Source organism: Hibiscus syriacus, unplaced genomic scaffold (assembly GCF_006381635.1).
Source record: "Hibiscus syriacus cultivar Baekdansim isolate YM2019G1 unplaced genomic scaffold, ASM638163v2 tig00111070_pilon, whole genome shotgun sequence".
In the NCBI taxonomy this organism is placed as follows: domain Eukaryota; kingdom Viridiplantae; phylum Streptophyta; class Magnoliopsida; order Malvales; family Malvaceae; genus Hibiscus; species Hibiscus syriacus.
Genome location: NW_024062971.1, coordinates 2,934 through 28,615, shown reverse-complemented (window position 1 = coordinate 28,615; position 25,682 = coordinate 2,934). Strand labels below are relative to the sequence as shown.

The following is a 25,682-nucleotide window of genomic DNA, read 5'->3' as shown; positions in this document are numbered from 1 at the left end:
AATGAACGAACATGAATATTTTTAAAAATAAATAAATACATAAACACGATCCAAGAAATTCAAACGAATATGAATCAAACAGAAATAAAATCAACATAAACAACTCTAGAAATAGATAAATGAACGTTGGAAAATAGATGAAAAGATATTGGAATCGGACCCTCAATTATTTCCAATAAATAGACAAAGACTCGTGAATCGTGAGTCTTCACAACGAGAAGATTGTAGAATTTTCTGTGTTCTACTTTGTTTTAAATATGTTAGATGTATTTTTATTATTTTAAAATTTAACTTTTATATTTTATTTTATTTTTAAAAAGTATATTTTATTTAACAACGATTTTTTAATCAATTTTATTAAATTTTTTCGTAAACTGCTAGTATTTTTATGTTTATACTTTTACCAATTTGATTCTTAACAAACTATGACGTAGATGATTAAAATTCTATATAATTTAATTACTTATAATTCTAATTTATTTTTAAATATTAAGAATCAAATCCATCAAAACTATAAGTGTACGCAACTAAAAAATATTTTTTATAGTTATTTGTTTAGTAATTGATAGTAAAATTGAGTATAAGTTAAAAAGAGAGATCAATATTTTCAAATAAAAATAATGCATAGATTTAATTTCATAAAAATAAACATATGATATCCTTTAAAACTATTATATTTAAATACGGAAAATTTATAAATCATTTATCCTTTAACTGAAACCATATATATTGATAAAAAAAGATTTTACAAATATTTTTATAAAGCATATTTTTAAATTTAAATTTTATAAAATATTTTTTTCGTAAAATATATAATATTCGATTTCTTGGAAACAAGGTTGTGGTGCTCAACAACCCACCACCTGGTCTCACCAACCCAATAATTTCTTTAATCGCTTCCGATAAAAAGATGGAATAACTACAAATAGAGCCCCTAGCCTCCGCCTCTTTCTCCACTTCCACCCTGTGGATTGTATTAAGTAAAACAAAATATACTAATAATAATCAAAATTTGTTTTGTATGGATAATTTTTCAATAATAAATATTAATTTTAAAATATTTTAAAAATATTTCAGATAAAATAATATCTAATAAATTTAGTAAATAAATATTATTAATACTTAAAATTAAATTTTTTAAAAGATGGGCTCATATCTAGGCTAAATTCGTCGAAAGATTCAAAAAAATAATTAGAGTTTTATAAAGCAACTCAGAAATTAATTAACAATATATGACAATTGTTACAATGATTTCGAACTTATCATCCCTCGTTACAACAAGATCTAATAAAAAATATATTTTTTAAAATTCATCCCCTCATGTGATAGGTCCGTCATTCACTGTAATAAATTTTAAAAAAATTACTCTATTTAACTAAATAATAATTATTATCCTGATTTTACCTCATATCTTGCGTGGTAAAAATTGATTATGTGTCAGATAAAAACTATTCACGTGTGATCTTTTTATCTTATTTTATTGTATATGATTAAACAATAAAAGTGATTAAAATAATAGATAAAAATAAAATTCAAGTGATATTATAACGTTAGTAGAAATAAAATAAATTTAGTATATAAATTATTCATTAAGTGATAAATAGATTTTTATCTACTTATTAACTTAAATCACTAAATTATTAATTTTTAATTATTGAATCTTTTCAACGTGTTATCAATATGTAATAAAAAAAGGGATCAAATTGATAAAGTAATATAATTTAAAGATTAAATTTATCATTTATACCAAAAAAAAATCAATTCTGTCGGCGACGGACAAGTTGACAACTAGGGGTCATTTAATTCCAATGGGACGGTTTCCGTCAAATAACGACGTTCACCGAACACCGTTAAAACGGAAAGACTAACGGCACCGAGTCTCTTTACTCTGTCAATCGTCATCACCCAATTCCGAATCCTACGCCTATTGGTCGTCGATATGTCACCTTAGTTTACGTGTCAACATTATATTGGTTTGATACGTCTGGAGTTTTCCTATAAATTAATACCTCAGCCCCCTTGTTTTCTCACCCAAAAGTATTCTATTTTCTCGTTTATTTTCTCTTCAACCAAACAAGATGCAGATCTTCGTTAAGACCCTGACCGGCAAGACAATCACCCTCGAGGTTGAGAGCTCCGACACCATTGATAACGTCAAGGCGAAGATCCAAGACAAGGAAGGAATTCCTCCGGACCAACAGCGTCTTATCTTTGCCGGAAAGCAGCTCGAGGACGGCCGTACCTTGGCCGACTACAACATCCAGAAGGAGTCAACCCTCCACCTCGTCCTCCGTCTTCGTGGAGGCATGCAAATCTTCGTGAAAACCCTTACCGGAAAAACCATCACCTTGGAGGTCGAGAGCTCCGACACCATCGACAACGTCAAGGCCAAGATCCAAGACAAGGAAGGAATCCCACCAGACCAGCAGAGGCTGATCTTCGCCGGGAAGCAACTCGAGGACGGCCGTACCTTGGCGGACTATAACATCCAGAAGGAGTCGACCCTCCACCTCGTCCTCCGTCTTCGTGGAGGCATGCAGATCTTCGTGAAAACCCTGACGGGCAAGACAATCACCTTGGAAGTCGAGAGCTCCGACACCATCGACAACGTCAAGGCCAAGATCCAAGACAAGGAAGGGATCCCACCGGACCAGCAACGTCTCATCTTCGCCGGAAAACAGCTCGAGGACGGTCGTACCTTGGCCGATTACAACATCCAAAAGGAGTCGACCCTTCATTTGGTTTTGAGGCTTCGTGGCGGGATGCAGATCTTCGTCAAAACTTTGACCGGGAAAACCATTACTCTGGAGGTGGAGAGTTCTGATACGATTGATAATGTCAAGGCGAAGATTCAGGACAAAGAAGGGATTCCCCCAGACCAGCAGAGGTTGATTTTCGCTGGGAAACAATTGGAAGATGGAAGGACTTTGGCTGATTACAATATACAAAAGGAATCCACTCTTCACCTTGTCTTGCGTCTTCGTGGTGGTTTCTAAACTCTATGACTATGGGTTTCTGGAATTTATATCAATGATTATGATGCCTGGCTCTGTGTAAGCCTATAAATAAACGTATGTCTTATCTTTATTTTATATATATCCTATATAATGGTTTCAAGTAAATAAAAATTATATATTTATCTAAATTTTGTTGCATCTTCTTCGATTAATCTTCTCTTGTTCCTCTTATGTATGCTTGTGTTGTGTTCTGTGATGTTAATTCAGTTCAATCTTTTGCATAGTTTCCAGAAGATATAAGCTTCTAATAGAATCTTAGCTATTTCCATTAGTTTCTTGTAGAATCGAACATCAAAGGATTAAACTTTTATGTGTTTACCTTTCCTGTTCCGTTCCTATGTTCTTCAAACACCCAAGTATTGGTCTCGTGCCAAAATCTGAATCAGGCTCTTTCAATCATGCTTATGTTATCAGATTTGAAGTTCTTAGTTTGGAATTCGATCAATTAGTCGTACTCCTTTTGACATGAAGGATTAACAAGTGAATGTTTTACCTTCCCCCATTAGTCCTCGTATAATCTAGGAGAAAAATGCCATGATCAATACTCAATATTCTATTTCTTATGTAAGCCGCCATTATTCCTCCTTGTAAGCTACCACATGTTTCTTCTCTAATTATTTTCCTTCATCGCAAGAGAAAAAGGATGTGATCCTGGTTCAAAGAGGAGATGATTTTGTGTTCTCTTGATGTATCTTGAGTCTTGATGTATCTTGAGTCTTGATGTCATTGGACGGCTATCCTATCAACAGTTCAGTAAAGTTTAATGTATACCAGGAGAATCTTAAAAAGGTATGAAATTACACATCATTTATTCAATCACTTTCTTATTCTTCATTTTATATATTCATGTAATCCCCCCTCCCTTTTCTTTTTCCAGCCAGTTGAATCACCAAATTTTAGCTAAATGTATCATTAGGAGGTGGATATTGAGAATCCCTTGTGTGTTAGCTAACAGGTAGCCATCGAACTTCCTGTAGTCTAGAGGAACTCTCAAAATATGACAACATAAAGTGGCTGCATCTTTGTTTTATTAATGTTGCTCTCTAATCCAACTTTCTCTCGTATCAAAATTAATCTCTCCTCGTCAGGGGCTTCGTTCATAATCCTTGCGATAATCAGAAATGACAAGTTCTCTTCACCCAAGTATAATACATATTCTGGGAATAAGATAGATGCCAAGCCTCATACTGATCCTACCAGTTCTTGGTGGTGGTTGATACGCAGGCCGGCTACGGTCATCCCATTGACAACCCTTGATGCTGAAGTGGTTGTAAGAGGACACATTTTCTCAAGGCCACCTCTCGTTGCCCATATTCTGTGTTCCACATGCTCGAAAACAAATGCATCGGCTTCTCACTCCGTGGGGTCAGAACCAAAGCATTTGCCTCATTTCACTGCCTCCGACTCCATTTTGTACACTTTTGTCTGGATTCAATACGGTTGTCCAATTTGATTCCTCAAGAACTCAAAATCCAGGCCATCTCGTTCTGGTTCGGCCACATTCTCAGAACATACCTGCTACACGCTTAAACTAAATCAATGGAATACAAAAGTACAATCGAAATATCTCATATAAAAATTAAGGGAAAAAAGTATACATAGTAAGCTGTTACAACACCGGTGGAGTCACCCCCGACCTGCTTCATTTTCATGGTAAACCACCTGAATCTGTATCTTTGCCTGGTTTGAAACTCGCAACCTATACTAACAGATAGAAACAGATTAAGATCATGGATTCGAATCGAGTTTTTGAACCAGAAACTAGTGTTTTCAGGCAATCAAATTGTATTACCAGTTACAACTTCATCTTCATCACTCCATAACCTTCTTTTAAGCATGCCAAATCATGCCTATGATCGTACGTATAGATTAATGTTAAGTATATCAACAAAAACTATAACTTAATCGATTCATGCAACCATGTCTTTAAAATCAATTAAGTCCGTGTTTAAATTTCAGAATCAACAAGCCTTTTTTTACTGTGATTTTTGGCTCAGTTAAAATGAAGTAAACTAAAACAAGTTCAGTTACTAATTCAAACAATCCTGTTCGTTCGTTTATTGTGAGCAATGGGAAGAAGAAAGCAGAAGAAGAGGCCAAGTAATTTAAAAGTAAAATAAAATTATTTTACAGAAAAGGTCATCGATGACAGTTTGGCCGAGTGGTCTAAGGCGCCAGATTTAGGCTCTGGTCCGAAAGGGCGTGGGTTCAAATCCCACAGCTGTCAGGATTATTTCCTTGTATATTCCATTTGTTTTTGTTCTTCACTCAAGCATGTCTAGCAACGTCGTTTTACAAAACTGAAGGTCAAGGAAGTCAAGTCAACGTCTTCTTGTCCAGTCTGAAAACGAAAACTCTAGTTCTTTATCGCCAAATCCCCCAATCCCAAAGCCTAGCAAATGGCGATCTGTCTCACTCCAACTTATCTCTTATTGCTTTCCAGTTTAACATTTTTCTCTTCGTTTTAATTCCCACTGCCGAATCGGAATCGGAACTCGTAGCCGATCTCCTGGCTCTTCAGTCCAAATCCAAATCGGGAGTCATCCACTTAGACGACCGAACCATTGCCAAATTCCTAACTTCCCCCAAAACCCCTCGCCCATACTCCCTCTTCATCTTCTTCGACGCCACCCAACTCCACGACAAATTCGAACTCCATCTCCCCTAACTCCGCCGAGAGTTCGCCCTCGTCTCCTCTTCCTTCATCACCAACCACAACAACTCCAACACCAACCTCTTCTTCGCCGACATCGAGTTCCGCGAATCCCAATCCTCTTTCCACCTCTTCGGCGTCAACTCCCTCCCCCACATCCGCCTCGTGGACCCCAACGCCAAATCGTTGAAGGATGACTCCGAGCAGATGGACCAGGGCGATTTCTCTCGATTGTCTGAGTCCATGGCCGAGTTCGTCTAGTCGAGAACTAAACTCACCGTGGGTCCCCTCCATCGTCCTTCCATTCTCTCGAAAACGCCAATGGGTCTCATCCTTGCCCTTTTGTTGATCTCTGCTCCGTTCGTCACTAAAAAGATCTTCACCGGCGAAACGTTCTTACACGATCCCAAGAACTGGCTTACCGGCGCCGTTTTTGTGTATTTTTTCAGTGTTTCAGGTGCAATGCATAATATAATTAGGAAACTGCCGATGTTTCTGCTGGATAGAAACGACGAACAAACTGATTTTCTTTTACCAAGGATCGGGGATGTAGCTCGGAGCGGAAGGGTTCGTGGTGGGTTTTCTATATGCAATTGTGGGATTGTTGCTTGCTTCCGTCACCCATTTGCTTGTTTATGTTAAGAACGCGAAAGCCAAGCGTGTGGCGATGCGTTTTGCGATTTTTGTTTCCTTTTGGGCGGTGCAGAAAGTGATTTTCTTGGACAATTGGAAGACTGGACATGGGATTCATGGTTTCTGGTCAACCAGTTGGAACTAAAGGCAATGCCTTTTTTGTTTCCTAGGCTGCTATAATTCGAACTACGGGTTCGATATTTGGAGAATTTAGTTGAGAATTTGATATCAATTTTATAATGTTACTTTGTTATAAGCTCACATCTTTGCGTGAAAAAATATATTTGCTATAAGATTTTCTGATGTTCATCATAGTTCGGTTGAGTTCTCTCTGTTACTTTTCGCTGCACTTGGTTTCTAAAGTTATTGAAGATTCTTTGTTTTACATGTTTAGGTTTGATCTTTATCGTTAGCCGTGTGATGCAGTTCTTTCACTTTATGCATGAAAACTTATGCGCACCAGGTATAATCTTTATAGAGGATTAGATTTGCTGTCCTTAATTATCTATTTATTCATGTCTTCTTTTGTCAATCTGTTTTTCTGGTGTTCCGTCGAGTTATCGCTGTTATTTTTCTGCTGCACATGGTTTCTAAATTTCTCAGGGATTCTTTGTTTTACATGTTTAAGTTTGATCTCTATCGTTAGCCTTATGATGTCAGTTCTCTCAGTCTATGCATCAGGTGTAATCTTTATGGAGGATTAGATTTGCTGCCCTTACTTATCTATTTATCCATGTCTTCTTTTGTGCATCAATAATCTTAAATTCCTAGTACATTCTGTTCTATCGTTACTGATGTTATTTTTCTATTAAAGCATGGATTGGAAAATATTTTGTAGGATTTCATATTTTGAGCTGCAAGTAGCCATGTTGACTATGAGAGGAATAGTTTAGGTTTGGAAAAGTAAATTATATCGGTAGGTTCGTTTAATTCATAACTGTGTTTAGCCCTTTGACATTGCTGCCGAGTATCAGGACCAACAGCTGTTTGTTAGTACTGAGTTTCACGATCCCCTGGACTATGCTTTAATGGCTCGGTTTAGTCATGCCATTTGACACATTTTACCTGCCCTGACTCTTCTTAGGAGTTGTTTACTACGGCTAAGTTTGCCGAGTGATAGTCTTGTCATCTCAGTCGCATGTGAAGCCTGAGGCTTTTGATTATCAATAGCCACATTTGGAGAGGTAAACCTGTGTTTTGTGATGTACATTCTTCCAAATGACTACATACCAACTTTGAAGGCCTTTTCCCCCTTCTTATGGCTTATGCTCCATGTAGCCGTAGGGTGCAATATTCCATGGAACCAGAATATGTGTCAGCAAACTGTTTAAGTGGTTTAGGTTATTTTGATTTAAATTTGCAGATTATAATTCCATTCCCCATCTAATTGTTTGTTTGGGGTACTATTCATCTTGTGTCGAATTTTTCAAAAGTATGATTCTCAATTCTCTCTTAAAGATTTGAGTTAACTCCAAATATTTCTTAGGAATTGGTGAAGGATACCAGTTGAATCGCCATTAGTTTGCTCAAGAGGTTTGCTTGAGAGGGTTGGTATGCAAGGAACAAATTCAGTTCCAACTCCCATGGTCTTCTCTCCACATCTCACAAAGGATGAAGGAGAGTTGTTTATCTATGCAACTATATCGTAGTTACGGGTGTAAATAAATATAACATTCAATCAACTGTTTGTCAATTGTTCAAATAACATTTGTTTATTAAGTTAAATAATTAAGTATGAACCAAGTTTTTATGGTAATTTAATAAATGAAAGAACACAAGCAAAGGTATCTTCAATTCATTTATGTTCATGAACAAGTTATTTTGAAAGTTTGTTTATCGGCTCGTTTATAATATTGTTTTCCTTGTGCTCTTTTTTTTTACATTTTAAATATTGATGAATGTAGGGATTAAATTGAATCACCAGGTGAATTTTGGAGTTCAAATTGTGAAGTACAAAAAATTTAAGGACTAATTGTATAGTTTCATATTTTGTTGGGATTGCAAATAAAGGATAAAAAGGAGTGTTGGTTGGAGACTTGAATCATATAAATGAACATGTTTATAAATTCCCCCCACCCCTTCCGCCGAAAGTAACATGTTTATACATGTTTGATGTGGCGAACATATAAATGAATTTGTTTGTGAATCTTAAATGGATATTTGCACATATTAAATGAATCGAACGTTAACATTTTTAAAAATAAGTAAATGTACAAGAATCGTACATGAATTTTAAAAAAAAACAAATAAACATGAATATAATCTTATTCAAACTATAACAATAATTTTTAATCAAAATAACACCCTAATAGTTTAGGATTTAATTTTCAATGTTTTATTTTTATTTGATTCATTAAAGATTCATGAAATCATGTATTATTAGTGAATTAAATTTTAACTTATATATTTTTATTTGAATTTTCTCTTGATCTTAATACATCGTCATATTTATTTATTTAAAAATAAAAATGTTAATATTTTTAGTTTAACAAGAAACAAGTTACTATCCTACAACAAATAATTGTTCACAAATCTTGTGGTTTCTTAATCAAAACTAACCCTTCTCTCTTCCTTATATCCTCCCTCCATACAACGCCTCTCTTCATCAAACTTCCAACTTTCCTTTTCTGTTCCCTTGTTTGTTTCTCGAGAAAGAATCCTCCGTTCGCATGCTTTGTCGATCATTCATCAAAAGTGATTGCAAACAACATCATGTCTTGCAAGATCAAAGGCATCTACAAAGGTTTCAAGTCCATTTCCCACATCTTTGGTAATGCTCTTTTCGTCCCTCTTTAAACACACAATCAATATGAATGCATTCTATTTGAACATGGTTTCTGTGGGTTACTTTCGGTTGTAGCTGCAAAGGAGCGAGAGATGGAAATTGGGAACCCGACAGATGTTAAACATGTGGCACACTTTGGCTGTGATCACCCTTCCACCATTGCTCCCAGTTGGGTATGTTCAATATTTTGGTTCAAAAACCACAATTTGTGTAGACCAAACTGTGTTGTGTTCATCTCTTAATTGTTAAACCTTCCTGAAATTTAATACAGATGGATGAATTCAAGATTGGTACCGACAGAACTGCAAAATCAACCGACGGCAAGACCAGGGTTTCTCATCCGATAACTCTTTCAACACGGCCCTCTCATGGTATTGATCAATCGATGGAGTCAGAAACAGCAACAGAGATGAAGAGAATCCGGTCTTGCACCGATCTTCCGAGTGTTACGATGAAACGAAGAAGGAGAAAGAAGAGCACTTCCTTTTCCGAGTCTTCTTCCACGAAATCTCGACGACGATTATCGAAGACGAAGGCAACATCCTTCGAAATATAGACGTCATCATGCATGCATGGTTATTTCTTCTTCATATATTTAAGATATCCATGAAGACCAAAGAATCTTGGAATTAATCTCAACAAAAATTAGAATTACTAAGTAACATAAAAAGTTGTATTGTATTCGGTTGGTAAAGTTATATACTATGACTGGATTCTGTTAAGCTTGTAAAGGAATCTAATTATTTTCTTGTTATGGATGAAAATAATAATTTACTTGACTTTGATATTTTAGTATCTTATTCTTGTTCTTTACTCAATGTGACACCAGCATGCTCTCCTCTTCCTCTTCACCTTCTTATAGATCTTATTCACTTGATTGCAATGCCTCATTATTCCTAAAGTTCTTGAGTTCGAGTTCGAGTGTGTGCAGAAAATTCCGGTTAAGAAATTCACCCACCAAAATCAGGTGTGTAGCGGATCGATCTAAATTAGTTAAGGTGAAGCCTTAGAATAGGGAGGACAACCAATTTTTTTTCCACAACTACCATAAATACATATTTTTCCTCTTAATCTTGGATTGATCCTCTACAAATTTTATAGAGATATCAACTCAAACTCTAAAAATACTATTTTCTTCCCTTGTTTGTTTCTCAAGAAAGGGTTCCCCCCCTTTTCTCTCTGTTTAATTAGGAGTTCCCATGTATTGCATGTTTTCTCGAGTGCCCTTAATCAGAAGTGATAGTAGGCAATATGAAGCATGAAATCTTGTATCAATGCGTCCGTCTTAAATCTTGCACCTATACTTGTCACATGTAAATTCCCCTCCAAATTGGTACCTTCAACATCCCTTCACTGTTTCGAACGGCTGTTCCGTTGGGTTCCGAATCCGACATCATGGCCGGCAAGATCAAAGGCATCTACAAAGGTTTCAAATACATTTCCCAAAATCTTTGGTGAGACCCTTTTCTGTCTTTCTTTGACATACATTAATTAATATGAATGTCATTTGAGCATGTTTTCTCTTTTTCTTGGGGTATTTGTGATTCTAGTTGTGAAAGAGCGAGAGATCGAAATTGGGCACCCGACAGAAGTTAAACATGTGTCACACATTGGTCTGGATCACTCTTCCGCCGTTGTACCCAGTTGGGTATGTTTCAATATTTTGATTCAAAAACCACAATTTGTTTAGACCAAACTGTGTTGTGTTTATCTCTCAATTGTTGGCTTGTCCTGGAATTGTATGCAGATGAATGAATTCAATAATGTGTTGAAAGTATTAAAATGGTTTTCAAGTTTGGTAACCAACTTTGAAAAATTGGTTTTCAAAGTTTGGTAAATGTTTCTTTGAAAATGGTTTTCAAAGTTTGGTAAATGTTTCTTTGAAAAATAGTTTGATAGATGTTTGTTGAAAATAGGAATGGGTAAATTCACTTTAGTCATTGCACTTTAGGGTATTTTCAAAGATTAGTCCCTAAGTCTCAACTATAAATACCCTAGCTCATTTAGCTTCAAAATCATTCCAAAATCCCAAAAATCATTTATTTCTCCCAATACTAGAGAGTTTTCTTGTGAGTAGTGAGTGTTTTGTAAACACCTGTAAATTTTCTCTCTTAGTAAAAGATCTGCAGCAGTCCGGAGACGTAAGCACAATTGGCTGAACTCCGTTATCAATTTCGGGTATTATTTTTCCGCTTTTATTTCGCATTCTCACTAATCTGGTTATAGAGAAATTACTCGTACTCGGTTTATTTCCAACAACTGGTATCAGAGCTTTTGCTTGTGAATTTTGTCAATTTTTTGTGAGGTTACTATTCAAATGAATAGTAAATTTTGTGAATAGTAAAATTTTGCCGACAATACGAATTTGTCGACGGAGGTGTTCTAATACACGGTGGTTCGCAAGAATTGTCAGAAACGATTCAAACGAAACCAGATTCGAGTGGGAACAATGGCTGCAGACGAAGGGAAGATGAAAATTGAAAAGTTCGATGGTGCGGACTTTGGCTTTTGGAAGATGCAGATTGAAGATTTTCTGTACCAGAAAAATCTATATCAACCTCTCTCAGGAAAGCAACCAGAGGGCATGAAGAATGAAGACTGGCTCTTCTCGACAGACAACCCCTCGGAGTTATCCGACTGACGTTATCCCGCAATGTTGCTTTCAACATAGCAAAGGAAAAGACAACGGCGGGTCTTATGGCGCCTCTCTCCAGTATGTATGAGAAGCCATCAGCCTCAAACAAAGTGTACTTGATGAGACAATTATTCAATTTGCGGATGACGGAAGGGGCATCGATGACACAACACCTAAATGAACTCAACTCAGTTGAGTTCAGTGGAAATTGAATTCGATGATGAAGTTCGAACTTTAATTCTCTTATCATCTCTACCAGACAGTTAGAATGCTATTGTTACAGCAGTTAGCAGCTCGTCGGGAAATAGTAAATTGAAATTCGACGATATTCAGGATCTGGTATTGAGCGAAGAAATTCGACAGAGAGAATCGGGTGAAGCATCAACCTCCTCAGCCTTGCACACGGAGTCCAGAGGGAGAACTTCATAAAGAAATTCAAATCATGGCAGATCGAAATCCAGACGGGGAAAATCCAGAACTGGAAAGAAAGATTTTACCTGTTATAATTGTGGCAAGAAGGGTCACTTTAAAAGAGATTGTCGAGCACTGAAGAAAAATATTGGCGCACAGGAATCTGCCAACGTGACAGAGGAGACAGGTGATGCCATGATTCTAAGCGTCAACAGTCCGATTGAATCATGGATCTTGGATTCAGGAGCATCTTTCCACTCCACCCCATGCCGAGAAATCATGGAAAATTATGTTAGTGGTGATTTTGGGAAGGTTCATCTAGCTGATGATGAAACCTTGAAGATCGTTGAAAAAGGAGACATCCGACTAAAGTTGCCAAACCAGACCACCTGGACGCTGAAAGGAGTGAGAAATATTACTGGCCTCAAAAGAAATTTGATTTCTGTAGGACAGCTTGATGGTGAAGGATTTAGCACAACCTTTTCAGGCTGTGAATGGAAGATTACCAAAGGAGCACTCGTCATTGCTCGTGGTAAGAAAATTGGTACTATCTATATAACCTCAAATTTAGAGAATATCATTACAGTAGTAGATACTGATGGAAAATCAAACCTATGGCACCAAAGGCTTGGTCATATGAGCAAGAAAGGGATGAATACACTTTTGTCAAAGGGGAAGCTGCCGGATCTAAAGAATGTAGATGTCGAACTATGCAAGGATTGCATCTTTGACAAACAAAAGAAAGTCAGCTTTGCAAAGATCGGTAAGACACCCAAGGTTGAAAAGTTAGAGTTGGTTCATACTGATGTATGGGGACCATCTCCAGTTACATCTATTGCAGGCTCATTATATTATGTCACCTTCATTGATGATTCTACAAGGAAGGTGTGGGTTTATTTTCTGAAGAAGAAATCAAAAGTCTTTGATACCTTCAGAAAATGGAAGGCCATGGTGGAAAATGAGACTGGTCTGAAAGTGAAGCGGTTGAGGTATGACAATGGAGGAGAGTACATAAATCGTAGATTCAGAGATTTTTGCGCAAATAATGGGATCAAGATGGAGACAACAGTTCCCATGACACCGCAGCAGAATGGCATATCAGAGCGCATGAACATAACTCTGAATAAACGTGCCAGTAGCATGAGGATACATGTCGGATTACCCAAATTTCTATGGGCTGAAGCTATCAACACTGCAGCTTACCTGATCAACGTGGGCCCTCAGTTCCTTTGGATGGCAAAATACCAGAGGAAGTTTGGAGTAAGAAAGAAATAAACCTTTCACACTTAAGAGTGCTTGGTTGTATTTCTTATGTACACATAAATTCTGCTGAAAGAAGTAAACTTGATGCTAAGTCCAACAAATGTGCCTTTGTTAGTTATGGCGGTGATGAGTTCGGTTACCGGTTTTGGGACTACGAAAATCGAAAGATCATCAGAAGCAGAGATGTCATTTTCAATGAGAATGTGATGTACAAACACAGGTCAACTGTAGAATCAAGCAGCTCCAATACCAAAGCTGAAACAAAGGAATTTGCTGAGTTTGAGGAGATTTCTGGAAATGATGTTCAGATCAGTCTTGAAGCAGTTCAAGAAGAACCAGGCACACCGAAACTAATACGCTCCTCCAGAATTCCTAAACCAACCCAACGGTATTCTCCTTCTTTGCACTACTTGTTGGTGACTGACAATGGTGAACCAGAGTGCTATGATGAAGCAATGCAAGTGGAGGATTCAGTCAAGTAGGAGTCTTCCATGAAAGATGAGATGGACTCGCTTATGTCAAATCAGACGTGGGAATTAGTTGAATTACCACCAGGTAAGAAAACACTTCACAACAAGTGGATTTACAGGATCAAAGAAGAGCGTGATGGGAGCAAACGCTACAAAGCGAGATTGGTTGTCAAAGGTTTTCAGCAAAAAAAAAGGTATTGACTACAATGAAATTTTCTCTCCAGTCGTGAAACTGTCTACAATCAGACTGGTGTTGAAATTATAGCTGCAGAGAATTTACATCTTGAGCAGTTAGATGTAAAGACAACTTTCCTTCATGGTGATTTGGAGGAAGAAATCTATATGAGGCAGCCAGAAGGCTTCATAGAGACAGGCAAGAAAAACCTGGTATACAGGTTGAAGAAGAGCTTGTATGGTTTAAAACAAGCTCCTAGACAGTGGTACAAGAAGTTCGATAGTTTCATGAGTAGCAGTGGTTTTACCAGATGCCAAGCAGATCATTGTTGCTACATCAAGAGGTTCGACAATAGCTTCATTATTTTATTGTTGTACGTTGATGACATGCTCATTGCAGGCTCAGATATGCAAGAGATTATAAAATTGAAGCAAAAATTGTCAAAGCAGTTTGCTATGAAGGATCTGGGCGCTGCAAAGCAGATTCTTGGGATGAGAATCAAGAGAGACACAAAGTCGGGGACTTTGATATTATCACAGGCTGAGTACATCAACAAAGTACTCTCCAGGTTCAACATGCAAGATGCTAAACCAGTAAGTACACCTTTAGGTGTTCATTTTAGACTCTCCAAAGAACAGTCACCAAAGATGGAGGAAGAACGTGCACACATGGTGAAGGTGCTGTATGCCTCAGTAATTGGAAGTTTGATGTATGCCATGGTTTGTACCAGACCAGATATTGCTCAAGCATTGGGAGTTGTTAGCAGGTACATGAATAATCTGGGCAAGGTACACTGGGAAGCAGTCAAATGGATCATCAGATATCTACGGGGTACCATAAACAAAGCACTTTGTTTCAAAGATGGAGATACGATACTGACAGGCTATGCAGATGCTGACTTATCCGGAAATGTTGACATCAGAAGGAGCACTACAAGGTATGTCTATACTCTAGGAGGAACCGCAGTGAGTTGGGTTTCTCAACTATAGAAGATAGTTGCTCTCTCCACAACTGAAGTAGAATATGTCGTTGTTACGGAAGCCAGCAATGAGATGGTTTGGCTCCAAAGTTTCTTGGAAGAGTTAGGCAAGAAACAAGAAAACAATGTCATGTATTGCGACAGTCAAAGTGCTATACATCTAGCAAAGAATACGTCTTTTCATTCCAGGACAAAACACATACAATTGTGATATCATTTTATCCGGTCTCTTCTGGAAGATGGGATTTTGAAACTTGAAAAGATCAGTGGAGCTCAAAATCCGGCAGACATGTTGACAAAGACAGTGACTACAGACAAACTGAAGTTGTGTTCAACTTCAGTTGGCATGCTAGAGTAACAAGACTAGAAAAGATGTTGCATTGATTGAGGTGTGAAGATAGATTAAAATCAGTCTTCAAGTGGGAGATTGTTGAAAGTATTAAAATGGTTTTCAGGTAAATGTTTCTTTGAAAATGGTTTTCAAAGTTTGGTAAATGTTTCTTTGAAAAATAGTTTTTCAAAGTTTGGTAGATGTTTGTTGAAAATAGGAATGGGTAAATTCACTTTAGTCATTGCACTTTAGGGTATTTTCAAAGATTAGTCCCTAAGTTTCAACTATAAATACCCTAGCTCATTAGCTTCAAAATCATCCCAAAATTCCAAAAATCATTTATTTCTCCCAATACTAGAGAGTTTTCTTGTGAGTAGTGAGTGTTTTGTAAACACCTGTAAATTTTCTCTCTTAGTAAAATATCTCCAGCAGTCCGGAGACGTAAGCACAATTGGCTGAACTCCGTTATCAATTTCGGGTATTATTTTTCCGCTTTTATTTCGCATTCTCACTAATCTGGTTATAGGGAAATTACTCGTACTCGGTTTATTTCCCAACAACTGGTATCAGAGCTTTTGCTTGTGAATTTTGTCAATTTTTTACAAGGTTACTATTCATATGAATAGTAAATTTCATGAATAGTAAAATTTTGCCGACAATACGAATTTGTCGACGGATGTGTTCTAATACACGGTGGTTCGCAAGAATTGTCAGAACGATCCAAACGAAACCAAATTCGAGTGGGAACAATGGCTGCAGACAAAGGGAAGATGAAAATTGAAAAGTTCGATGGTACGGACTTTGGCTTTTGGAAGATGCAGATTGAAGATTTTCTGTACCAGAAAAATCTATATCAACCTCTCTCAGGAAAGCAACCAGAGGGCATGAAGAATGAAGACTGGGCTCTTCTCGACAGACAACCCCTCGGAGTTATCCGACTGACGTTATCCCGCAATGTTGCTTTCAATATAGCAAAGGAAAAGATAACGGCGGGTCTTATGGCGCCTCTCTCCAGTATGTATGAGAAGCCATCAGCCTTAAACAAAGTGCACTTGATGAGACGATTATTCAATTTGCGGATGACGGAAGGGGCATCGATGACACAACACCTAAATGAACTCAACACAATCGAGTTCAGTGGAAATTGAATTCGATGATGAAGTTCGAGCTTTAATTCTCTTATCATCTCTACCAGACAGTTATAATGCTATTGTTACAACAGTTAGTAGCTCGTCGGGAAATAGTAAATTGAAATTCGACGATATTCAGGATCTGGTATTGAGCGAAGAAATTCGACGAGAGAATCGGGTGAAGCATCAACCTCCTCAGCCTTGCACACGGAGTCCAGAGGGAGAACTTCATAAAGAAATTCAAATCATGGCAGATCGAAATCCAGACGAGGAAAATCCAGAACTGGAAAGAAAGATTTTACCTATTATAATTGTGGCAAGAAGGGTCACTTTAAAAGAGATTGTCGAGCACTGAAGAAAAATACTGGCGCACAGGAATCTGCCAACGTGACAGAGGATACAGGTGATGCCATGATTCTAAGCGTCAACAGTCCGATTGAATCATGGATATTGGATTCAGGAGCATCTTTCCACTCCACCCCATGCCGAGAAATCATGGAAAATTATGTTATTGGTGATTTTGGGAAGGTTCATCTAGCTGATGATGAAACCTTGAAGATCGTCGAAAAAGAAGACATCCGACTAAAGTTGCCAAACCAGACCACCTGGACGCTGAAAGGAGTGAGAAATATTACTGGCCTCAAAAGAAATTTGATTTCTGTAGGACAGCTTGATGGTGAAGGATTTAGCACAACCTTTTCAGGCTGTGAATGGAAGATTACCAAAGGAGCACTCGTCATTGCTCGTGGTAAGAAAATTGATACTCTCTATATAACCTCAAATTTAGAGAATATCATTGCAGTAGTAGATACTGATGGAAAATCAAACCTATGACACCAAAGGCTTGGCCATATGAGCGAGAAAGGGATGAATACACTTTTGTCAAAGGGGAAGCTGTCGGATCTAAAGAATGTAGATGTCGAACTATGCAAGGATTGCATCTTTGACAAACAAAAGAAAGTCAGCTTTGCAAAGATTGGTAAGACACCCAAGGTTGAAAAGTTAGAGTTGGTTCATACTGATGTATGGGGACCATCTCCAGTTACATCTATTGCAGGCTCATTATATTATGTCACATTCATTGATGATTCTACAAGGAAGGTGTGGGTTTATTTTCTGAAGAAGAAATCAAAAGTCTTTGATACCTTCAGAAAATAGAAGGCCATGGTGGAAAATGAGACTGGTCTGAAAGTGAAGCGGTTGAGGTCTGACAATGGAGGAGAGTACAGAAATCGTAGATTCAGAGATTTTTGCGCAAATAATGGGATCAAGATGGAGACAACAGTTCCCATGACACCGCAGCAGAATGGCGTAGTAGAGCGCATGAACAGAACTCTGAATAAACGTGCCAGAAGCATGAGGATACATGTCGGATTACCCAAATTTCTATGGGCTGAAGCTATCAACACTGCAGCTTACCTGATCAACCGTGGGCCCTCAGTTCCTTTGGATGGCAAAATACCAGAGGAAGTTTGGAGTAAGAAAGAAATAAACCTTTCACACTTAAGAGTGCTTGGTTGTATTTCTTATGTACACATAAATTCTGCTGAAAGAAGTAAACTTGATGCTAAGTCCAACAAATGTGCCTTTGTTAGTTATGGTGGTGATGAGTTCGGTTACCGGTTTTGGGACTACGAAAATCGAAAGATCATCAGAAGCAGAGATGTCATTTTCAATGAGAATGTGATGTACATAGACAAGTCAACTGTAGAATCAAGCAGCTCCAATACCAAAGCTGAAACAAAGGAATTTGCTGAGTTTGAGGAGATTTCTGGAAATGATGTTCAGATCAGTCTTGAAGCAGTTCAAGAGGAACCCGGCACACCGGAACTAATACGCTCCTCCAGAATTCCTAAACCAACCCAACAGTATTCTCCTTCTTTACTCTACTTGTTGGTGACTGACAATGGTGAACCAGAGTGCTATGATAAAGTAATGCAAGTGGAGGATTCAGTCAAGTGGGAGTCTTCCATGAAAGATGAGATGAACTCGCTTATGTCAAATCAGATGTGGGAATTAGTTGAATTACCACCAGGTAAGAAAACGCTTCGCAACAAGTGGATTTACAGGATCAAAGAAGAGCATGATGGGAACAAACGCTACAAAGCGAAATTGGTTGTCAAAGGTTTTCAGCAAAAGAATGGTATTGACTACAATGAAATTTTCTCTCCAGTCTTGAAACTGTCTACAATCAGACTGGTGTTGAAAATTGTAGGTGCAGAGAATTTACATCTTGAGCAGTTAGATGTAAAGACAGCTTTCCTTCATGGTGATTTGGAGGAAGAAATCTATATGAGGCAGCCAGAAGGCTTTGTAGAGGCAGGCAAGAAAAACCTGGTATGCAGGTTGAAGAAGAGATTGTATGGTTTAAAACAAGCTCCTAGACAGTGGTACAAGAAGTTCGATAGTTTCATGAGTAGCAGTGGTTTTACCAGATGCCAAGCAGATCATTGTTGCTACATCAAGAGGTTCGACAATAGCTTCATTATTTTATTGTTGTACATTGATGACATGCTCGTTGCAGGCTCAGACATGCAAGAGATTATAAACTTGAAGCAAAAATTGTCAAAGCAGTTTGCTATGAAGGATCTGGGCGCTGCAAAGCAGATTCTTGGGATGAGGATCAAGAGAGACACAAAGTCGGGGACTTTGATATTATCACAGGCTGAGTACATCAACAAAGTACTCTCCAGGTTCAACATGCAAGATGCTAAACCAGTAAGTACACCTTTAGGTGTTCATTTTAGACTCTCCAAAGAACAGTCACCAAAGACGGAGGAAGAACGTGCACATGGTGAAGGTGCTGTATGCCTCAGTAATTGGAAGTTTGATGTATGTCATGGTTTGTACCAGACCAAATATTGCTCAAGCAATGGGAGCTGTTAGCAGGTACATGAATAATCTGGGCAAGGTACACTGGGAAGCAGTCAAATAGATCCTCAGATATCTACGGGGTACCATAAACAAAGCACTTTGTTTCAAAGGTGGAGATACGATGCTGACTTAGCCGGAAATGTTGACATCAGAAGGAACACTACAGGGTATGTCTATACTCTAGGAGGAACCGCAGTGAGTTGGGTTTCTCAACTATAGAAGATAGTTGCTCTCTCCACAACTGAAGCAGAATATGCCGCTGTTACGGAAGCCAGCAAGGAGATAGTTTGGCTCCAAAGTTTCTTGGAAGAGTTAGGCAAGAAACAAGAAAACAATGTCTTGTACTGCGACAGTCAAAGTGCTATACATCTAGCAAAGAATACGTCTTTTCATTCCAGGACAAAACACATACAATTGCGATATTATTTTATCCGGTCTCTTCTGGAAGATGGGATTTTGAAATTTGAAAAGATCAGTGGAGCTCAAATCCGGCAGACATGTTGACAAAGACAGTGACTACAGACAAACTGAAGTTGTGTTCAACTTCAGTTGGCATGCTAGAGTAACAAGACTAGAAAAGCTGTTGCATTGATTGAGGTGTGAAGACAGATTAAAATCAGTCTTCAAGTGGGAGATTGTTGAAAGTATTAAATGGTTTTCAAGTTTGGTAACCAACTTTGAAAAAATGATTTTCAAAGTTTGGTAAATGTTTCTTTGAAAATGGTTTTCAAAGTTTGGTAAATGTTTCTTTGAAAAATAGTTTTTCAAAGTTTGGTAGATGTTTGTTGAAAATAGGAATGGGTAAATTCACTTTAGTCATTGCACTTTAGGGTATTTTCAAAGATTAGTCCCTAAGTTTAACTATAAATACCCTAGCTAATTTAGCTTCAAATCATCCTAAAATCCCAAAAATCATTTCTTTCTCCTAATACTAGAGAGTTTCTTGTGAGTAGTGAGTGTTTTGTAAACACCTGTAAATTTTCTCTCTTAGTAAAAGATCTGTAGCAGTCCGGAGACGTAAGCACAATTGGCTGAACTCCGTTATCAATTTCGGGTATTATTTTTCCGCTTTTATTTCGCATTCTCACTAATATGGTTATAGGAAAATTACCCGTACTCGGTTTATTTCCCAACAGACTGGTCCCGATAGAATTGGAAAATCAACTGGTAAGTTCGAGGTTTCTAAACCTAACACGATCATCTCAAGTTACGTTTTCTCAAAATATTTCAATCGATTTGACTCGATTTAATCAAATACTAACTCCTGATCCTAATAATAAATCATTATTACTTTGTTACAGGTATTGATCAATCAATGGGATCTCATCCGACATTAGAGATGACAAGAACCCGGTCGTGCACGGATCTTCCAAATGTTATCAAGAAATGGAAAAGGAGAAAGAAGAACAATTCCATCGCCGAGTCTTCTTCCACGAATCTTCAAGATTTTCGAAAACAAAGGCAACATTTACTTAAATAGGTTCATCATTAGACTTCAAATTATAGAGACCATCGTACATATACAATACAGAGTGTGAGCTTGTTATCATTTATACGAATTAAATATTAATTAATTTAGACAATAGTATAATAACATTCATAATAACAGTCATTAGTATTGTTTTCATTAATCTTATAATCGGGAAAAAATTAAAATGATAACATTGTATATCTTATATTAGATATATCTTTTATAAAGGGTTAATAACTTTGTGACACGCATCATGTTATAAGTATTGTTTTATTATTAACACTTCCATATAAGATCATGTCGGAAAAGTTGTGATAAATTGAAATTTTTGAGGCATATTTTTAAGGGTAAAGGTGGAGATTCGAATAATGAATTTACTGATTCATATTCTACTTCATGAGATCTTTACAACTGTATCTCATATGCTCAAAACGGTTGAATGATGAATGAGAAATTGATACTCAAAGTAGGGTACATGTGAATTGTGTTGTGTGAAGAAAATGAAAAAATTCATGTCACATTGGTGGGATAACAAGCATGAGAATAGTTTATTTATACCAACTCACTCGCTAATCATTTAACGACTTGGGTTAAGATTGTGCCTTGTGTGCAAGCGTAGAGGTTCAAATCTAAGCCCGCCAAACCCATCGAAGTTGGGGGCGCACCTACACGACATGGACAATGCGAATGTCCGGACCAGTTCGCCCATCCGAGGGCCTGCGGGTATTTACCCACTTTGAATTAAATGTTTTCCTTAAATGTAACGTATCTTTTGTATATTCTAAATTAAAAAAGAAGATATTATATGATTTTCTTTAATTAGAATATTAATATGGTATATCTTGCGGTTCACGAATATATTCTATTAAATGTGGTATTAATTGATTACTACCAAATTTATTTGGATACTCATTAATGAACTTACTTTTCAGAATATATTTTTTCAATTATTCTTCTATGAGAAACTCTATAAATACTGTGTAAACCTACTAGATTAAACACAACTCAAAAACTCTTTTTCTTCTTTAGTTTTCGGTGATAGCCTTAGGTAAGATATAGTTTGTGATCTTTGCAGTTGTGTTACTATACGATGATCATCTTGTTGTTGTATCCTAAGAGACAAAAGACCAATATCTCAAGCACCAATGAGTGACCGGAAATTTATCTTAAGAAAACTGTGCAACTACAGGCCTCAACTAGTTTCCAGATCATTATTCTATCAACATTCAGGTTTTTATTCTAAATTATACTTTTTATTATTAATAAAAATATATTTTTTGTCTAGAATTTTTCCTTTGAAATTCATTATATTCCAATGGCATCCATGATAACAACAGACTTAATACATTCTGGTTCGTTATAGTAAATGGATTGGGTCTTGACATAGCCCATTGCGCTAATGAGCAACTCGATTCACTTCACGGTTGATGTAAAACACTTTAAGGTCTCGATTCTTAGTCAGAATATCATGTGTTTCGTTCAGAAACAATCTAATGGTAGAAACGTTTTCACTTCGATTGGAAAGTCTGTTCACTCTGGAAATTGCATCGCCTTCAATAATTGCATTCATCCAATCGTTCTCGATTGCGAACTTAAGCCCTTGTGTGAAGGCCACCACTTCCGTTGATTCCTCCATGAAGAGTGGGTCAATTTGACAGTAGAAACCCCTGAGTACCATTCCATTGTGATCTCCGAAAATGATACATATTGTAGTTGTGGCTTTTGTTATGTTAAAAGCCCTATCGACATTAATATTTACAGAATTTGGCTTAAGGCGACTCCAAATGAACGACTTTACCAGACTTTGATGGGGAGGGGTGAAACTTCCACATGAATTGGCTTCAACAAATTTTACATATAGCCCCTAAGTGGCGACCACCATTTCCCTATCATTTTGCATCTCTTCATCATGCAAGCCATTTGTTCCTTCTATTTCATACATTCCATTGAAGCAAGAGGAGAGAGTTCATCCAAGTCCGTTTGAGAAGTTGCCCATTCCAGTAAATCCTTGCAGAAATTCCCTAGTCAATCAATGATTGAAGATTTAAGCACTGAGATTTGGAGGATAACACGAGTCTTAGTACAGTCCTTGAGAGCATAATTCGTTGTTTCCAGTTCACTACCACATAAGAGTACAGTTCTAATGGGATGTGACTTAGATGAACTCATATCGGAAATAATCACTTGGCATTTCATGTTGGCAATCAAATCTGTTGTGCAATACGACTATCGAATATAACAAAATCGCAATTGATAATTTGAGAAAATAAAAATGAAGATAAAGAAGACACAAATTTTACGTGGAAAACCCCTATATAATATAGAGTAAAAACCACGGGAAAAGGTAGAAAAATTTCACTATCGAAAATAGGAATACAACTTCTCTCGATCTAACAAAGAGAAAACAATGACAATTCTCTCTTGATAAAAAGGAGAAAATAATTCTCAAGAAAACTATCTAATTTCTCTAGTATTGAGAGAAAGCCAGAATGATTTGAGATGGTTTTGAAGCCAGAATGATTGAGATGGTTTTGAAGCCACAATGGCTTGGGTATTTATAGTTGAAGGTTAGGGACTAATTGGGTAATTTTTCCCTTGCCAATTTTCAACCAAATCTATCGTAAATCTTGAATTTTACCACTGCACCATTCAGTGCATTAATGCACTGAAAAATTATTTAACTTTTAACAATCTATCGTAAATCGTAAATTTATCAGCATTTATAGCCTTTGTCATGAAATTTGCTATGTTGTTTTTTGTATGGATTTTATGTATATCTATTATCATTTCTTCCACCTTTTCACAAACTAAATGGTACTGAACTCATATGTGTTTTGTCCTTAAATGAAATATTAGATTCCTTGCTAGATACAAGCGCTTTGACTCTTACAAGAAATGTAGCATCTTCAACCGGATTGCTTATTTACTGCTTGTGTAGCTGCTACATATTCTGCCTCTGTTGTTGACGTAGCCACAACTGACTGTAATTTTGAAACCCAACTTACCTCCACTAGCAATTTTGAACACATATCATGTAGTAGATTTTCTTTTATCTAAATCCCCTGCATAGTCAGAATCGACATACCCATTGGTAAGTAAGTTTGATCCTCTGTACATAGTGCAACATTTGAAGTCCCTTTGATGTATCTCAAGATCCTCTTTACTGTATTCCAATGTTCTTTGCCTAGATTTGACATGTACCGACTAACCATTACCACTGCTTGTGTAATGTCTGGTATTGTGCATATCATAACAAACATTAAACTTCCCACTGCCGATGCATATGGTACTCGAGACATCTCCATCCTCTCTTTTTCACTGCTAGGACTCATATTGAAGGATAATTTGAAGTTAATAGGAAGAGGGGTAGAAATTGGCTTACAATCTTGTATGTTGAATCGTGATAAGATCTTCTTCAAGTAATTCTTTTGTAGAAACCAAATCTTCCTATTACTTATGTCTTGGTGAATTTGCATCACTAGAATCTTATTTGTTGATCCCAAGTCCTTCATTTCAAATTCCCTAGCCAGTTGTACCTTCAATTTTTAAATATGATCTTTGTTGGGGCCTGCAACTAACATGTCATCCACATAAAATAGCAATATAACAAAATCGTTATCACAAAACCTCTTGAAATAAGCACAAGGGTCTGCATTAAGTCTGTGTTATCCAAGGCACACAATGAAGGAATCAAATCTCTTATACCAACACCTCGACGCCTGTTTTAGACCGTATAAAGATTTGTTCAACCTACAAACCAAGTTCTTCTTTCCTTTTTCTTCGAAACCTTCAGTCTGGAGTATATAATATCTTCTTCAAGATTTTCATGAAGAAAAGTTGTTTTAACATCTAGCTGCTCTAGATGTAAGTTCAATGTAGTACACATTGCCAAGACTACTCAAATCATTGTTAATCGAACCACAGGAGAAAAGATTTCATTGAAATCTATGCCTTCTTTTTGAGCATATCATTTGATCACCAGTCTTGCACGATATCTGTACACCCCCAACCCGTACCCGACCCGGATACGAGTCCGACGTGTCACATTGACTTTTCAAATCTTGACTCTTAAGAAAAATCCCGGGAAATTTAAAACTTTATTTAAAACAAAATACAGACTGATCAGAGTGCTCGTACTTAATGACTTATTACATGCCAATACTTTATAACCAAATACATACTTTGTCAAATACTTCTGATCTGATCTTTTAGTAGTGATACTGTCTTTGCCACTTCTATTCTTTCACTTCTCGTTCTTGGTACCTACGTGTAAATCACTTACACGCTAAGTCATAGACTTAGTGAGGCATATAAAACATATAATATAACCATATCATTTCATATAAATAAAAGACATACATATACAAACACTATCAATAATCCTTTCCACTTACCATATACTCATCATATAACACATATAATTCATGTATGTGCATTCATCATTGAATACATATCAATATGCATGAATCTATGGTATGATAACAATATACAATCAGGTCATGCACACATGCAACTTACCTTCTTTTATCACTTTCACTTTCATTTGTCTTTCAATTTCATTGCCCATGTATATTATTGAGAATAGAGGTATGTGAGTACATTGAGGTTGTGCACTAATGCTGTCACCACAGCTCGTATAAATGTCCCGAAGGACCTATCCAGACACAGACCCCGGTAACTATCCAGAGGTCATAAAGATCCTCGGTAACTGTCCATAGGTCCCGAAGAACCTAGGTAAACTGTCCATATGTTCCTTAGAACATAGGTAAACCCTCGACTCTTGGCATGCCAACTATACCTATAGCTCTCGTATCATATATTGTGGGCATTTATTTATACATTTCGTATCACTTGT

General features: G+C 37.0%; 2 protein-coding genes, 1 long non-coding RNA gene, 1 other non-coding gene and 1 pseudogene across 5 annotated transcripts; all 5 read left to right on the top strand.

The window, feature by feature from the left end:
• Positions 1 to 231: 231 nt before the first annotated feature.
• On the top strand, positions 232 to 3,122 carry LOC120151936 (polyubiquitin 11). 2 transcript variants are annotated; one of them, XM_039164243.1, is made up of 4 exons: positions 232 to 236; positions 1,555 to 1,564; positions 2,076 to 2,126; positions 2,355 to 3,096. In XM_039164243.1, the coding sequence occupies exons 3-4, from the start codon at positions 2,079 to 2,081 to the stop codon at positions 2,994 to 2,996; spliced, it is 690 nt and encodes a 229-aa protein (XP_039020174.1). In that variant the 5' UTR covers positions 232 to 236; positions 1,555 to 1,564; positions 2,076 to 2,078; the 3' UTR covers positions 2,997 to 3,096. The 2 variants fall into 2 exon arrangements, with proteins under 2 accessions (XP_039020174.1, XP_039020173.1); XM_039164242.1 differs by having other exon boundaries at positions 2,076 to 3,122.
• Positions 3,123 to 3,819: 697 nt separating this feature from the next.
• Positions 3,820 to 4,481, top strand: LOC120151937. Its single transcript, XR_005518652.1, has 2 exons — positions 3,820 to 3,972; positions 4,106 to 4,481. It is a non-coding gene; the product is annotated as an uncharacterized LOC120151937 (long non-coding RNA).
• Positions 4,482 to 5,086: 605 nt separating this feature from the next.
• LOC120151888 lies at positions 5,087 to 6,542 on the top strand (annotated as a pseudogene).
• Positions 5,165 to 5,244, top strand: TRNAL-UAG. Its single transcript has one exon. It is a non-coding gene; the product is annotated as a tRNA-Leu (tRNA).
• Positions 6,543 to 9,014: 2,472 nt separating the features above from the next.
• LOC120151884 (CRIB domain-containing protein RIC10-like) lies at positions 9,015 to 20,832 on the top strand. Its single transcript, XM_039164195.1, has 4 exons — positions 9,015 to 9,073; positions 9,164 to 9,261; positions 9,360 to 9,591; positions 20,792 to 20,832. The coding sequence occupies exons 1-4, from the start codon at positions 9,016 to 9,018 to the stop codon at positions 20,830 to 20,832; spliced, it is 429 nt and encodes a 142-aa protein (XP_039020126.1). The 5' UTR covers position 9,015.
• Positions 20,833 to 25,682: the final 4,850 nt, after the last annotated feature.

Excerpts from the sequence above, each read along its gene's own strand:
- LOC120151936 (XM_039164242.1), top strand. The coding sequence starts at position 2,079 with ATGCAGATCTTCGTTAAGACCCTGACCGGCAAGACAATCACCCTCGAG.
- LOC120151884 (XM_039164195.1), top strand. The coding sequence starts at position 9,016 with ATGTCTTGCAAGATCAAAGGCATCTACAAAGGTTTCAAGTCCATTTCC. Across the intron at positions 9,074-9,163 it reads GTCCATTTCCCACATCTTTG|CTGCAAAGGAGCGAGAGATG; the intron begins GTAATGCTCTTT and ends TTTCGGTTGTAG. Across the intron at positions 9,592-20,791 it reads CTTTTCCGAGTCTTCTTCCA|AATCTTCAAGATTTTCGAAA; the intron begins CGAAATCTCGAC and ends TCTTCTTCCACG.